The sequence below is a fragment of the Cydia splendana genome, chromosome 26 (genome assembly GCF_910591565.1).
Source record: "Cydia splendana chromosome 26, ilCydSple1.2, whole genome shotgun sequence".
Taxonomy (NCBI): Eukaryota; Metazoa; Arthropoda; class Insecta; order Lepidoptera; family Tortricidae; genus Cydia; species Cydia splendana.
Window position 1 is genome coordinate 6,184,160 of NC_085985.1, and position 16,630 is coordinate 6,200,789.

Below are 16,630 nucleotides of genomic sequence, written 5' to 3' on the forward strand. Positions count from 1 at the left end.
TCCCCATTAAATGTAACTCCCCCTAAATCTGACTCTACAATTTCTTGAATGGCATGTTCTATGAAAATGTTGAATATTAGCGGTGAGAGTGGACACCCCTGTCTTACTCCTTGGTTTATCTTGGCTTTCTCTCTCTCTTCTCCCATTTCAATGATTGACTCTTGATTTTTGTATAGTTGGTATATAATCTTTCTATCTCTGTAATCGAGTCCAACATCACGGAGGATACCCATCATTTTTTTCCAGTTGACCTTGTCAAAAGCCTTCTCCAAATCTATAAAAGCTATGTGAGTGTCTAGGTTGAGATCTAGTCGCCTGTCTACTAATAGTCTAAGTGCTGAAATGGCCTCTCTGGTCCCTTTATTTTGTCTGAACCCATATTGATCCGGTCCCAGATGGTTTTTGGTGGTTTTCGCTCTCTGTCCCGTTGTGTCAGTGTCCACGTCTCGCACGCATATAAAGCAATGCTCCAGATATACACCTTAACTAAGCGTTTTTTCACATTCTTCGAGATGTGTGCTTTGAGCAGGTGTTTTTTGCTATTGAATGCTTTTTTAGCCATTGCAATCCTCTGCTTGATGTCCGCCGTGCATCTGGAGTCATTGGTAATAATACTTCCTAGGTACTTATATTGTTGAACTTGTTCTATTGCTGTGTTCTGTAGTAATATTGGATTGTGTAAAGATCGGTGTTTAGAGATGGTCAGAATTTTGGTTTTCTTGCAGTTTATTTTGAGTCCAAATTGTGTGAAAATATCATTCATTTTTGAAACTAATAACTGTAGTTTGGAGTTATTTTCGGCAAAAGCCGCAATGTCGTCAGCAAATCGGATAAATTGAATTTTCTCCCCATTAAATGTAACTCCCCCTAAATCTGACTCTACAATTTCTTGAATGGCATGTTCTATGAAAATGTTGAATATTAGCGGTGAGAGTGGACACCCCTGTCTTACTCCTTGGTTTATCTTGGCTTTCTCTCTCTCTTCTCCCATTTCAATGATTGACTCTTGATTTTTGTATAGTTGGTATATAATCTTTCTATCTCTGTAATCGAGTCCAACATCACGGAGGATACCCATCATTTTTTTCCAGTTGACCTTGTCAAAAGCCTTCTCCAAATCTATAAAAGCTATGTGAGTGTCTAGGTTGAGATCTAGTCGCCTGTCTACTAATAGTCTAAGTGCTGAAATGGCCTCTCTGGTCCCTTTATTTTGTCTGAACCCATATTGATCCGGTCCCAGATGGTTTTCAGCTATTGGTCGTAATCTGTTCTGAATGATTTTAACTAGAATTTTTGAAGCTTGTGAAATGAGACTTAAGGTCCGATGCTCTTCACATTTAAGGGTGTTAAGTTTTTTGGGCAGTGCAACTGTTTTAGTAATTAGAAAATCTGTTGGTAATTGTCCTGTGATATATTTCAAACATTCTTCGGCTGAGGATGTTAAAATGCCTCTCACTATTCCCCACTTATCATTGACACTAACACTATCATACATATTTGTTATATTCTTATATTCATCTAGTTTATTACCTACTTTATTACTAAATTGCACTCTAATATGGCTATCCTTATCATTAAGTTTCTTGAGATCAAGTTTCTTTGGTTTGTGTCTCCTATTTTGTTTTCTGCCTTGAAACATATGTTTACTTAGTAATAAATTATGGTCTGTGTTGAGATCAGCTCCTGGAAGTGTTTTGCAAGATGTCACTTGGTGTCTAAATGCTGATTTAACTAATATAAAGTCCAATTGATAACGTCCAATGTCCCCGGGCATTTTCCATGTGTATAGCCGTCTCTTTGGTAGCTTAAAACAAGTATTGGTGATAACTAAACTATTTTCTTTACAGAACTGTACCATTCTATCCCCTCTGGTGTTCCTCTTTCCCAACCCAAATTTTCCAACTGTATTATCTTCTTCTCCCTCTCCCACTACTGCATTGAAATCCCCCATTACTATAAGATTATCTTTTTCTTTCACGGCGTCTAATATTGAGTCTAGAGAATTATACATTTCTTCAATTTCGTCATCACTATGGCTGCCCGTGGGCATGTACACTTGCACTATTACTATATCTACTGGTTGAGCTTTAATCTTTACGGAAGTTATTCGGTCACTGTGATGAATAGTATTATCCACTAGCTGGCCCCATTTTTTGTTTAATACTATTGCGGTTCCATTAGCACCTTGTATCTCTCCAGTGTATATAATTCTATAATCTCCATCCCAATAATCTCCACTTCCTCCCCATCTTACTTCGCTTAATCCTAGAATATCTATATTTAATCTTTCCATCTCCATCTTCATTTCTTCAATTTTTCCATCTACTAACATCGTCCTCACATTCCACGTCCCTATCTGGCAAGGATTTCGCAGGATGACGACCGATTCAGCCTTGCGTCTGAGCCTGCCGGACTCGGACCGCCACGGCATGTTACTTCGTGGAAGCCCGTTGTCAAGAACCATATTATCATTGTTTGTCATTCCCATTACTCCATATTTGAGGAAGTTAAGTGCGGTAGTATCCTCATTTGCTTTCCGCACCGCAGTTCAGAAGCCAACTTGTCGTCCTCTGATATCTGGTAAAAGCTAGTGTTCCAATATTTGTGAGCCCCTTGGCTTTAATATATCTGATGGCAACTGAATATAAAAGTACGTTTTATGAAATTATTTTTTGTGCAATATTTATAGGTAGGTAACTCAGTCTAAAAACTTGGTTTAACAGTTCAGGAGTAGGTACTTACGTGATAGAGAATCACCATTTACTGATGCTAGTTCTTCCACCATATCAGTTTCTGGTGTACCATCTGAAGCAATAAAATTGATATTAGGTACTTCAAGTTTCATGGTTGGGCTCAATTTAAAAAATAATTGAAGAAATATGTTTTTGGCATATTTTTTTCGCAATGTTATATTTTTATATAAATTCATGTCTTTAACTTTCAAAGTCAAAACATGTATACCAACGTTGCACGTAACAGCTACTAGCCATATATTACTCTTTCAATTGACATAATAACACGATATAGTTTGAAAAACTTAATTTTTTCATTTACCCCCAAAATTGGCCCCCATGTTTAAAATTATTTATTTACGTTACATGTTCGTCTTTGGGTCACTAATTTGCATATGTGTACCAAATTTCAACTTAATTGGTCCTGTAGTTTCCGAGAAAATAGGCTGTGACAGACGAACAGACAGAAGCACGAGTGATCCTATAAGGGTTCCGTTTTTTCCTTTTGAGGTACGGAACCCTAATAAATGCAAGATGAATGAAAGCTTGTAATAAAGGAAGAAACTCACGCTCTGTCGTTGCAAGCGATTCAATGTCATCATCACTCGCAGCGCCCTCTGACTCGGACTTGACTGACGGCTCCCTGTCTGAGGCAAACACAACATATTAAATATATTAAAACGGGTCACTTATGTATTCTGTCGTAAAATTTATGCTCGAAAAGATGGCGCCATACCTTTGGCCTATACTCGGCTAGATGGCGACACCGTTTGATATTTAACAATTATAATACATAACAGCTAGTGGTAAAACCAGCCAGCCAGTGGTGACGGTGCTAGTGGTAGTGGTGGTGGTGGTGGTGGTGGTTATGTACGAAATATCATTTGATATTTACCACTAGCTTTTCGGTGAAGGAAAACATCGTGAGGAAATCTGCGAAGAAATTCAAAGGTGTAAAAGGAGGTATGTGAAGTCCCCAATCCGCATTGGGCTAACGTGGGGACTAAAGCCCAAGCCCTCTCGCGCATAAGGAGGCCTGTGCCCAGCAGTGGGATGTATATAGGCTGAAATTATTATCATTTAATACATATCACTGGAAAAACGAGGAACTAAGACAAATGACTTTCTAAAAGTTTTAATCCTGTGTCGAAAGATAAGATGGCAGTAAATTTAATGTGACTACAAAATTTACTTTGACAATACGCCTCTTCTCTTTGCTAATATGCTAGGCAGGTGACCCATTACGGAATGAGCTTAAAATTACCACAAAAATGCATTTTTGATTCGTATAAATGCCATAAACCCGAAAAAGATAGACCGACCCACAAGCGATCCCAAGGATTTCATTATGCCTTTTGAGGTATGGAACCCTATAAAAATGCAAAATATTTCAGTCTGAAGATACATACATGGCATTGAATCCTCGATAGTCCCATTGTTATCTTCTTCCTCCGATTTCAAAGGCTCCTCCACTTCATCTGAAGGAAAAAATACGATTTAATAGAGATTGTTTTTTTTAATAACACCCCAAATAGACCATCTTATTTAAAATTCGTTTATTTACTTTTGGTACACATCCGTCGTTGTGTCACCAATTTATATACATACTAGCGACCCGCCCCGGCTTCGCGCGGATTACCCTTAAAAAATTATACAACTAAACCTTTCTCAAGAATCACTCTATTGATAGGTGAAAACCGGGTACACTACATAATTCCGAAATATTTTATCAAGAAAATGTGACATGTTGTGACAAGGGAAAGAGGGGAGTCACAAACTTTGTGACGTCACTTTAACTTCATCAGTAACCAAAATTTTATTTTAATCATTTTATTTACTGTACAGTTCAAAAACAAGTTTTTGGAACGATAATCGTTTTTATTAGTTTAATTTTTTTTTCATAATCAGTTTTGGGTTATAAATTTACTAATATTTTGACAAAAAACCGGTCAAGTGCGAGTCGAACTCGCGTCCCAAGGGTTCCGTACTGCACACATTTTCGAACGAGCGAGCAAAGCGAAGTTCATAAGTACATTCAACTGTTCATTCAATTTTTCCACACACGGCTGGCTATCTTTAATTTTGTTCGAAGTTCGCAAATTGCTGGCATCTCACTCTGTAACTCTAATTACGGTTTCATTGGAGTAAAAGAGAAATCCCCGTAATTTGCGAACTTCGGTGTTCGCGGTAGACCCTCTGATATACGGCAGTTCAGCCTTCTCATTTAGCTACTCGTACTTAAACCAATTATATGTTCTGTTTGAGCACTAACCTCCTAAAGCTCATCCTTCGACCTTGCGTGGAGGCGCACCTCTCTTGGATGCTTCAGGCCTTCGGCCCAACGCAGAGCTCAGCCTTCGATCTTCGCACTAGTTGTCACACCACGATACACGTAAATCAATTGCGGTTGTGGCCCTGATAGAGCTTATCCGCAATTCTTATTCTTAAGTCCGGCTCACGCTTAATTGCAGACTTGTTATACGTTTTTCCAGTAATCTATAGGTATCGGGCCCAATGGTCATTTTTTGCCTATTTTCTTAAATAACTTCTAAACTATTTCATATAAAATTATAAAAAAAAAATATTTGAGATCCTGAAAATAAGCGCTTTCATTTAATATGTAACACGATATGGTTTGCAAAACTTTGTTTTTTAATTTTCTCATATTCCCCCTAAAAGAGCCCCCTATGCTTAAAATTCATTTGTTTTTATTACATGTCCGTCTTTGGGTCACAGACTTGCATATGTTTACCAAATTTCAACTTAATTGGTCCAGTAGTTTTGGACAAGGACCGGAAAACCCCTCTTTACGCTTAATCCTATCAATTCGGTAACCCAATCGATTCGGTTACCGTATCATTCGGTAACCCTATCATACTGTTACCTGATTGTAATGGTAACCTTATTGAAACGGTAACCCTAACCTTTAACCGAGTTAATCTCAAAACCCCATCGCGATAGGGTTTTTGTTAAGGGTTTTTAACAGGTTTTCATTCAGTTATGGTAACCTTTATTATCGGTTGCTTACTGGTTTGCTACATTAAAGTAGTTTTAGTGATGTGCCGTCAGAACTAAAAAAAATACTAAAAAAAATGTTTATTTTATTTACTTTATTTATATTTTGTTGATTTTATTGACTTTATTTATCAAATTTATTTAATTTATAAATTTATTAAATTTATTACATTTATTTAATTTATTTAATTTATTTAATTTATTTAATTTATTTAATTTATTTAATTTATTTAATTTATTTAATTTATTTAATTTATTTAATTTTTTATTTTTTATTTTTTTAATTTTTTTAATTTATTTAATTTATTTAATTTATTTAATTTATTTAATTTATTTAATTTATTTAATTTATTTAATATTTAATTTATTTAATTTATTTAATTTATGTAATTTATTTAATTTATTTAATTTATTTAATTTATTTAATTTATTTAATTTATTTAATTTATTTAATTTATTTAATTTATTTAATTTACTTAATTTATTTTATTTATTTTAATTATTTAAGTTATAATATAATAATATTTATAATAAGAACACACCACACAGGTAGGTATAAAGATAAACAAAGGAAAGGCAAAAAAACTTGTTTGTGCTGGAGGCTTCATAGACCGCCCATGCCAACCTCGGTTATTCAATAATAAGTTGAATTTAAGTGTGCGTAAATATTACAATCGTTTGAACTGGTCAAAAACCTCATAATGAGGTAACTGAATAGACTGGGTTTTTATTTCGGTTACCGGTAACAGAGGTTAACTCGATCTGATACGGTTACCGAATCAAAGTGTTACCTTATTAAGCGGTTACCGTTATGGTAGGGGTTTTTATAAACACCTCTAAAATAACCCTATGAAAAACCCCGGTTAAGGTAACCGGTTCCTGTCCCTGGTTTTGGAGCAAATAGGCTGTGACAGACGGACAGACAGACGCACGAGTGATCCTATAAGGGTTCCGTTTTTTCCTTTTGAGTTACGGAACCCTAAAAATTAATAATACTTAATTCGATTTGCCGATTTCGTTGAAAAAATGTGACGTCACACCAGGGGGGGAGGGGTTTGCCAAATGTGACCAAGTGTGACAAGGAGGGGGGAGGGGTCAAAAAACCTTGAAATTCGTGTGACATAATTAATGGATGACCCCTTATTACGGAATTTTAAATTCGATTTGACGTGATTTCTATTTTAAATATGCCAATTTTTTAAATTCCGAATAACGATATTCCGAATTCGTTGTTAATAAATAAAGGTACCTACGTATCTACGGGGAGTAGCAGTTCTAACACTTCTAACGTAACCTAAACCTACTTTTCTAAAAACAGTTATTTACTGTAGGGGTCGCAGTTCTAACCTAACCTAACCCACTTTTCTAGTAGCAGTTGGTTTCTGTGAAGGTCGCAGTTCTAACTTAACCTAACCCACTTTTCTAGTAGCAGTTGGTTTCTGTAAAGGTCGCAGTTCTAACCTAACCTAACCTACTTTTCTAGTAGCAGTTGGCTTCTGTGAAGGTCGCAGTTCTAACCTAACCCACTTTTCTAGTAGCAGTTGGTTTCTGTAAAGGTCGCAGTTCTAACCTAACCTAAACCATTTTTATAGTAGCAGTTGGTTTCTGTAAAGGTCGCAGTTCTAACCTATCCTAACCCATTTTTCTAGTAGCAGTTGGTTTCTGTGAAGGTCGCAGTTCTAACCTAACCTAACCCACTTTTCTAGTAGCAGTTGGTTTCTGTGAATGTCGCAGTTCTAACCTAACCTAACCCACTTTTCTAGAGTAGCAGTTGGCTTCTGTGAAGGTCGCAGTTCTAACCTAACCTAACCCACTTTTCTAGCAACAGTTGGTTTTTGTAGAGGTCGCAGTTCTAACCTAACCCACTTTTCCAGTAGCAGTTGGCTTCTGTAAAGGTTGCAGTTCTAACCTAACTCACTTTTCTAGTAGCAGTTGGTTTCTGTAAAGTTAGCAGTTCTAGCATGTCCAAATGATTTAAATGCATTTTTTTTTCAGATCAATTTTAAAAACGGCTGACCATTTAAAAACTTCCCATAGTGCACTGCCTTATGAGAATATAGTTCAGAGCCGGAAACCGCTACCAACTTTTAGTATGTTGTTGGGCATGGCATTGGGTCTCCAAAACTGCCGGGAGACAGCGGCGCCGGCCATCTACTTCAGCGGAATGACGTCATCAAAATGACTCCCGCTTCGTTGCGAATATTGCATACTGCACTCAAACTATGCATGGCACATACACGTGTGGGGTATTAAATGCAAGCCAATTAAATAAACTATACAGTTAAATAAACTATATTTCATTTATACAGTGTGTACCAAAATATGCAACAGTTTAAGAGAAACTTACAAAAAAATAAAAATTACGTAAAAAAATATTCGATTATTTGAGTTTTACAACCAAACCAAAAGTCGGACGATAAAGCAATGTACTACAACATTAAAGATGACGTCTCAAGCCATACACTGATATCAATAAAATCAAAATTGGACCAAATATGTGGAAATTATGCATCAAAATGTAGATATTTGCCCATATAAATGCACAAAAGTTAAAAAAAATCCAAATTGGTCATTTTCAGGATAATCCGCATAAGCTTCTAGTATGTTATTAGCAATATGACCTGGATTCTAAAACTGCCGGGAGACCATCTCTGTTGTTCCTCAGTTACAAATAATGACGTCATATAAATAATCACTGCCGAATTTCGTAAAATGTAAATTATAGCTATATCACGAGTCTCACATACACGTGAGTTACATGTAATGAAAGGTTATTAAATATATTATGATTCACCTAAACATTGTTTGTAAAAAAAATGTACGGTTTAAGAACTATAAACAAAGAAATAACACTTTTTATGAAAAAAGTAGGTGTATATCAATTTTATAGCTAAATTAACAATGTTAATAAAATGCTGCGTATATTATCAGAAAAAAACAGTTATTCAGGTTTAGGATACTGCTTAAATTTTAGATTTCCATTAAAAACTGAGAAAGTTATGCAAAAAGAACTAAAGCGCGCCATCAATTCTACCTACAATGGGCTCATATTATGCAATGTACAGTCCTAAGTATCGGGCAAAATGTAATTTTTGACCAACACATATAAAAAAAAAACCGGCCAAGTGCGAGTCGGACTCGCGTTTCTAGGATTCCGTACATAAATCCGACTCACGCTTGGCTGCACATTTCTAATAGGTTTTCCTGTCATCTATAGGTAAAGAACTATTTTGTGTACTTTTTTCAACATTTTAGACCCAGTAGTTTCGGAGATAAAGGGAGAGAATGCTAATTTTTTGGCTATTTTCTTCAATAACTTCGAACCCATGTATTTAAAAATTATAAAAAAATGTCCATCTTTGGGTCACTAATTTACATATGTGTACCAAATGTCAACTTAATTGGTCCAATAATTTCCGCGAAAATAGGCTGTGACAGACGGACAGACAGACAGACGCACGAGTGATCCTATATGGGTTCCGTTTTTTCCTTTTTAGGTACGGAACCCTAAAAAAGACAGTTTAAGGTAAGTACCGTAGTTGCCCGTCATTTACAATACACGGATACAATATATAGAAGATTTTTGTATGCAATTTGTAGCAAAATGGAGTATTTCCTAAATTCTCCAATACTTTGTAGTCTCTTCAATAGGTATTTCGGTACTTCAATACAATGTATGTAATTATATGTGGCTCAGTGAACGTTAACATAAACCGACTTACCTACTCAACTATTAGGTATAATTTGTTGAAAATATATAATGTAACAGCATTTGAAGACGCACTGAACGCAAATTTAATACGATATTGGTAATTGATATACGTGAATGCGACTCTTTTTTAAATAGAACAAAAATAAAATTTGACTTGCAATCCGGAGGTCGCGGGTTCAAACCCCGGCTCGTACCAATGAGTTTTTCGGAACTTATGTACGAAATATAATTTGATATTTACCAGTCGCTTTTCGGTGAAGGAAAACATCGTGAGGAAACCGGACTAATCCCAATAAGGCCTAGTTTCCCCTCTGGGTTGGAAGGTCAGATGGCAGTCGCTTTCGTAAAAACTAGTGCCTACGTCAAATCATGGGATTAGTTGTCAAGCGGACCCCAGGCTCCCATGAGCCGTGGCAAAATGCCGGGATAACGCGAGGAAGACGAAAAATAATATTTCTTAATTATTGTAATTAATTAACCTCCTGCCGCTTGGCCGGTTTTTTTTTAATGTACGAAATATCATTTGATATTTACCAGTCGCTTTTCGGTGAAGGAAAACATCGTGAGGAAACCGGACTAATCCCAATAAGGCCTAGTTTCCCCTCTGGGTTGGAAGGTCAGATGGCAGTCGCTTTCGTAAAAACTAGTGCCTACGTCAAATCATGGGATTAGTTGTCAAGCGGACCCCAGGCTCCCATGAGCCGTGGCAAAATGCCGGGATAACGCGAGGAAGACGAAAAATAATATTTCTTAATTATTGTAATTAATTAACCTCCTGCCGCTTGGCCGGTTTTTTTTAAATGTGTTGGTCAAAAATTACATTTGAATTCATTTTACGTTCTGTACTTTCATTTCTTGCCCGATACTTAGGACTGTACATTGCATAATATGAGCCCGTTGTAGGTAGAATTGATGGCGCGCTTTAGTTCTTTTTGCATAACTTTCTCAGTTTTTAATGGAAATCTAAAATTTAAGCAGTATCCTAAACCTGAATAACTGTTTTTTCTGATAATATACGCAACATTTTATTAACATTTTTAATTTAGCTTTAAAATTGATATACACCTACTTTTTTCATAAAAAGTGTTATTTCTTTGTTTATAGTTCTTAAACCGTACATTTTTTTTACAAACAATGTTTAGGTGAATCATAATACATTTAATAACCTTTCATTACATGTAACTAACGTGTATGTGAGACTCAGTGCGGCAGTGATTATTTATATGACGTCATTATTTGTAAGTGAGGAACAACAGAGATGGTCTCCCGGCAGTTTTAGAATCCAGGTCATATTGCTAATAACATTTTTTTTTATTATTATTAAGCCCTTTATTCCTTAGGGCCACGGAACGGAGTAGGAATTGTGATCGATAAAGACCTCCAAGAACGCGCAGTGGACGTCACCCGGGTTAGCGATCGTATAATCGCTATCAAGTTTGCTCTGGATGATCAATCCTGTATGAATATCATAAGCGCATATGCGCCGCAAGTGGGATGCTCAAACCATGAGAAACAAATATTCTGGGAGGAATTTAACGATCTTTTACAATCCATACCCCCGAACGAAACAAAATACATAGGAGGAGACCTGAACGGCCACGTCGGAAACACCTCAACTTCCTACCGTAGAGTGCACGGCAACTTCGGGATAGGCCAGATGAATGCGGAAGGTGAGAACATACTGCAGTTTGCAATAACACATGACCTTGCTATTGTTAATACCTTTTTTGCCAAGCCACTAAATCATCTCATAACCTACAAAAGTGGAGGTGCTAGTACCCAAATAGATTACATCTTAGCTGATCGTCCCCGGCTGAAAACCTTCAAGGACTGCAAGGTGATCCCGGGCGAGCCACTAACCTCACAGCATCGTATTCTTGTTGCTGAGTTTACAATGCCTAAACCTGTTAAGGTTGTCAAAGATAAGGTCACCAATATACGTTGGCATAAACTGGACAGGCAAGAGGGTAATTATCTAACGGAAGACATCACTATCCATCTAAAAGAAATGCAAAAACTAGACTCGACGAACGCAAAATGGGACCATTTTCGGAAGCTATGCACTGAAAGAGCCATTCATCATCTAGGCATGTCCAAGGGTCCCATTCACGACAAAAAAGACACTAAGTGGTGGCAAGGAGATGTCAAACAAAAAATCGATCAAAAGAAAATCTTTTTCAAAATCTGGCAACATAGCAAGGACGATAAAGATCTTGACTTGTACAAAGTAGCAAAAAAGGAAGCAAAACGAGCAGTTGCGCAAGCCAGAGCATCATCAAGGGACGATTTCTATACCAAACTCGAAGCAGCCATAACTGATAAAGAGATCTTCCAAATCGCTAAGCAAAGGCATAACAACTCAAAAGATACCAAAACCATCAAATACATTAAAGACAAAAGTGGCCGACTACTAACTTCGAATAAGGAAATACAAGAGAGGTGGAAGGAGTATTACTTGAATTTACTCAACGAAACCTATCCTTGTAAACCACTACCAGAAATCCCCTGTGTACAAGGGCCAATACCGAGCATCAGCAAAGAAGAAGTCGAGACCGCTATAAAAAAGATGGCCAATCACAAAGCTACTGGGCCTGACGAAATTCCAGCGGAACTGTTGAAGAGGCTTGGCGATGAAGGAGTTTCTTTTCTGACGGATTTGTTTAATGGTATTCTGACAGATGGTATTCCGGACGAATGGAGGCGTAGCTACTTGGTACCGTTTTTCAAAAACAAAGGTGATCTGAGAGACTGTGGGAACTACAGAGCAATAAAGCTAATACCACACTCCTTCAAAATTTGGGAACGCGTTATAAGCAAAAGACTTAGCCAGTTGACCAATATCAGTGAGAACCAATGTGGTTTTGTAGCCGGAAAGTCCACTACTGATGCTCTCCACACACTCAGGTTACTGATTGAAAATTACAGAGATAACAAAGCCGACCTCCACATGGTATTCATCGATCTGGAGAAAGCTTTCGACCGCGTGCCCAGAAAACTCATTTGGCATTCACTACGCGCCAAAAATGTTCCAGAATACTATATTTCTATAGTGATGGACATGTACAAAGACGTGAAGTCAACCATCCGAAGTCCTGCTGGCAATAGCGATGAATTCCATGTGGGGGTGGGTGTCCACCAGGGATCAGCTCTCAGCCCGTTATTATTCAATTTGGTGATGGACCACCTCACGTCGCACATACAACGTCCACCCCCATGGGATTTGCTCTACGCAGATGATATAGTTTTGATAAGCGAAGACGTAAAAGAGCTGCAAAACATTCTAGAAACCTGGAGAGCAGCCCTGGAGGACGGCGGACTGCGAGTAAGCCGACAGAAGACTGAAGTGATGCACTGCAACTTCAGTGGTGCCAACATCCGCAGCACAATTAACTTGGACGGCAATCCTCTGAACGAAGTAACGAGCTTCAAATATCTTGGTTCGAACATGCAAAACGACGGATCTATAGATGCAGATATCGTTAACCGTATCAACACTGGATGGGTGAAGTGGCGTGAGCTCACGGGCGTTCTTTGCGATAAACGAATGCCAGTTCGTATTAAGGGCAAAGTTTATAAGGCAGCTGTGCGCCCGGCAATGACATACGGCTCTGAGTGTTGGCCACTCAAAAAAGACCAAGTCGCTAAACTGCATGCAGCGGAGATGAGGATGCTGAGATGGGCTGGCGGAGTAACGCTGTTGGATCATGTTAAGAATATCCACGTTAGAGGCAGTTTCAGAGTAAGGCCAATCGAAGAAAAACTCACCGAAAATCGACTCCGATGGTATGGCCACGTCATGAGGCGCCCACCAGACCACATGACGAGAAAGGTGCTAGAGATGAGTGAGAAGCCTAGGGGTCGCGGAAGGCCCAAGATAACATGGATAGGTCTTGTAAAAAAGAACCTTAAAGAAAAAAGAATACCACCAGAGACGACCCAGGACAGACGCTCCTGGCGACGCCATATAAGGAGAGCCGACCCCAAGTAAATGGGATAAGGCTAGGAAGAAGAAGAAGCCCTTTATTCCTTAAATATATAATTCTAATTGCTAAATTAAATTTTATTTTATTTCTAATTTAAGGACCCCTTTTGGGTATAGGCCTCCTCCAATCTTTTCCAGTATATCCTATTTTTTGCATCATGGGTCCAATTAACATATAATATATATAATAACATACTAGAAGCTTATGCGGATTATCCTGAAAATAACCAATTTGTATTTTTTTAAATTTTATGCATTTGTATGGGCAAATATCTACATTTTGATGCATAATTTCCTCATATTTGGTCCAATTTTGATTTTATTGATATCAGTGTATGGCTTGAGATGTCATCTTAATGTTGTAGTACATTGCTTTAACGTCCGACTTTTGGTTTGGTTGTAAAACCCAAATAATCGAATATTTTTTTAATTCATTTTTATTTTTTTGTAAATTTCTCTTAAACTGTTGCATATTTTGGTACACACTGTATAAATGAAATATAGTTTATTTAATTGGCTTTCATTTAATACCCCACACGTGTATGTGCCATGCATAGTTTGGGTGCAGTATGCAATATTCGCAACGAAGCGGGAGTCATTTTGATGACGGTCATTCCGCTGAAGTAGATGGCCGGCGCCGCTGTCTCCCGGCAGTTTTGGAGACCCAATCCCATACCCAACAACATACTAAAAGTTGGTAGCGGTTTCCGGCTCTGAACTATCTCTTCGACCGTTTCCCATAAGGCATAGTACTACCATTCCTATTCCCATTTAAATCACGAATTTCATTATTTCGAGTTTACAAAAGATCGAATTTTTGAATACCGAATTATTTTATTTCCGATCGGTCAATGATTTTTCGGAATAGACAAATTCGGAAAAAAAAAATCGGATTTTTTTTAAATCGGAACTTTAAGCTTTCGTTCATATGACAATCGGATTTTAAGTATTCGGAAATAGCGCAGTCGTGATTTTCTTCTTTCGTGGTTTTCAAATTCGTAATTTCGATATTTCGGACGTATTAATAATCGTGATTATGAAAATCGAGGTTATGAATGTCGGAAAAACATATTTCGGAATATTTGGGTGTTCCCGTGAAAACCGCATGAAAATCCGTTCAGCAGTTTTTGAGTTTAACGCGAACATACAGACAGACAGACGCAGCGGGGGACTTTGTTTTATAAGATGTATAGATATTAGATAGGTATTAACATGAACCAAAGGGTGTAGCAGGATAGCCTTTGCAAAATTGCCCCTAGAGCTATTAATTTAAAATTATAATAAACGATGCCTTTTAAACAGAATAATACCCTGCGCATAATTTCAACCCCCTCCGACCTCCTGGAGGTCCAAAATATTGATAAACCCCTACACGTTTTTTTTTCTCCTGATCTATGTGACGGGACAGATTCCCACTGTTGCTAAAATATTAATTTCAACAGTTCATTAATTTCCGAGCAAATTAGCTTTGATGGAAAGATAGACTGACACACGAGGAATCCTATAAAGGGTTCTGTTTTGCCTTTTGAGGTATGGAATCCTAAAAAAATTTAAAATATTTCAATCTGAAGATACATACATGGCATTGAATCCTCGATAGTCCCATTGTTACCTTCCTCCGATTTCAAAGACTCTTCCAATTCTTCTAAAAGAAAAAAAACGTTTTCTTTTTAATTTATTTAGTCATAAAAAAAATTACAGTGTAATAAACGCACTTATCTGCCAAACTGCAGAACAGTTTGTTGGCAGAAAAACTAAGTCTACCATCCTTATTATAATAACCTATCAGTATAAGAATATACATACCCTGCACTTGGAGTGCGGCCGCCAGCATTGCTTGAAGCTCCACCTGGCAGCGCTGCACTTGCAGCTTGAAGCTGTTTGCATCTCGCAAACGGCCCACGCACACGTCACAGATGCCACACTCGTCATCATTGCCAAGTATTACCTATATTGTGATTAATACTTGTTAGTATAGCAACATCAAAAAATCCATACACTACTATTCAAAAGTAACTGGTGACTTTAACATAAAAGCTTAGAGGGGACATGCATAAAATGGCACAGAAGCCCCCTGTTTATTGGTCCAAAGTTAGTTTAAATGTCAAGTTTAAGCTTCCAATGTAGCTCACAAGATATATATATTGTGGGCTATTTAACTGAGTTTACAATCACCAGTGCTCATTAGAACAAAATTCAAATCTTAATGTTTCTATATACCTAGAACTCTTTTTTTTTTGACGCCAGGGTAACTGCATTTAGCCATCTCACCCCCGGACTGTGAAGGCCATTGGGGGGATGGTATGTGGGATTCGCTCCTCCCGTAACTCCCTCTGCTAGGCAGAGGAAGGGGAAGAGAATACCCACTAACATCTCCTGCGGCGTTGCCCGCGTTCCCGTTATTGGGGGACGCCACGGGTTCCCAGACCATTCCACCGTGTAATCTATATAGAACCCTACTTACATGTATCTCGAAACATTTTTCAAGCATATCCAAGTAGACCTCTGATATTGACTGACTAACACCAATTCTAATATACGGAGTCTTTAAATTTTTGTCTGGAGGCCGCAGCATGCAGCACCGACACAGATTTAACGTCTCCATCACACAAAGAACGGTATTTATTATAAATGAAACTTCATAACAATTGAAATGGTGCAAATCTGAGATAACGCTGAATACTAGATTAGGTTAGGACTGTGTCATGAATCTCATTACTTTATGTGTCCAAGGGAAAAGCAGTCCCAACCCCAGACCCCACAAATTATCCTCAAGCTAGACTGATATCAATGAAGATAATTGTTATTTTAACAATAAACACAACACATATTTTTGATAGCAGACATCAACAACACAACAATGTTTGACAAAATGTTTGAGTAGGGACGTGTACCACAGAGAAAATGATCACTACGTTTTAAGAGACGGGACTTCCATACATATGGTTTTGTATGGACTTTAGTGACCTAACCATAGCCAAAAAAACAAAATAAAACGTCAGTGCTATTCATCTGTCATGTCAACTGTCAGCCACATTGCTTTGTTGCTTGACTGCTTGTCATGGCGGTTCGTAGGTTTTACTTACGTATTTCTTGCAATTTCTTTTTTAAAAGCCTTCGTTATTTTCCAAAACAGTCAAACGTGATAAGAACATACAGTGAGTCAATAGATTTTGTTTGAATGCCACC

The 16,630-nt window shown here is 37.6% G+C and overlaps 2 protein-coding genes across 2 annotated transcripts; both read right to left on the reverse strand.

The window, feature by feature from the left end:
• Positions 1 to 322: 322 nt before the first annotated feature.
• LOC134803064 (uncharacterized) lies at positions 323 to 2,431 on the reverse strand. The gene has a single exon (XM_063775770.1). The coding sequence runs from the start codon at positions 2,429 to 2,431 to the stop codon at positions 323 to 325; it is 2,109 nt and encodes a 702-aa protein (XP_063631840.1).
• A 94-nt stretch (positions 2,432 to 2,525) lies between these two features.
• On the reverse strand, positions 2,526 to 15,872 carry LOC134803065 (uncharacterized). Its single transcript, XM_063775772.1, has 7 exons — positions 15,813 to 15,872; positions 15,248 to 15,389; positions 15,021 to 15,086; positions 4,142 to 4,210; positions 3,302 to 3,379; positions 2,743 to 2,805; positions 2,526 to 2,638 (listed from the first exon to the last, which is right to left on the reverse strand). The coding sequence occupies exons 1-7, from the start codon at positions 15,870 to 15,872 to the stop codon at positions 2,526 to 2,528; spliced, it is 591 nt and encodes a 196-aa protein (XP_063631842.1).
• Between the last annotated feature and the right edge of the window lie 758 nt (positions 15,873 to 16,630).

Bases quoted from the DNA above. Each gene is read 5' to 3' on its own strand.
- LOC134803064 (XM_063775770.1), bottom strand. From the start codon at position 2,431: ATGCCGTGGCGGTCCGAGTCCGGCAGGCTCAGACGCAAGGCTGAATCG.
- LOC134803065 (XM_063775772.1), bottom strand. From the start codon at position 15,872: ATGGTCTGGGAACCCGTGGCGTCCCCCAATAACGGGAACGCGGGCAAC. The intron at 15,390-15,812 runs GTTAGTGGGTAT...ATCACAATATAG, and splicing joins CGGGCAACGCCGCAGGAGAT to GTAATACTTGGCAATGATGA. The intron at 2,639-2,742 runs GTAAGTACCTAC...TTTTATATTCAG, and splicing joins AAATGGTGATTCTCTATCAC to TTGCCATCAGATATATTAAA.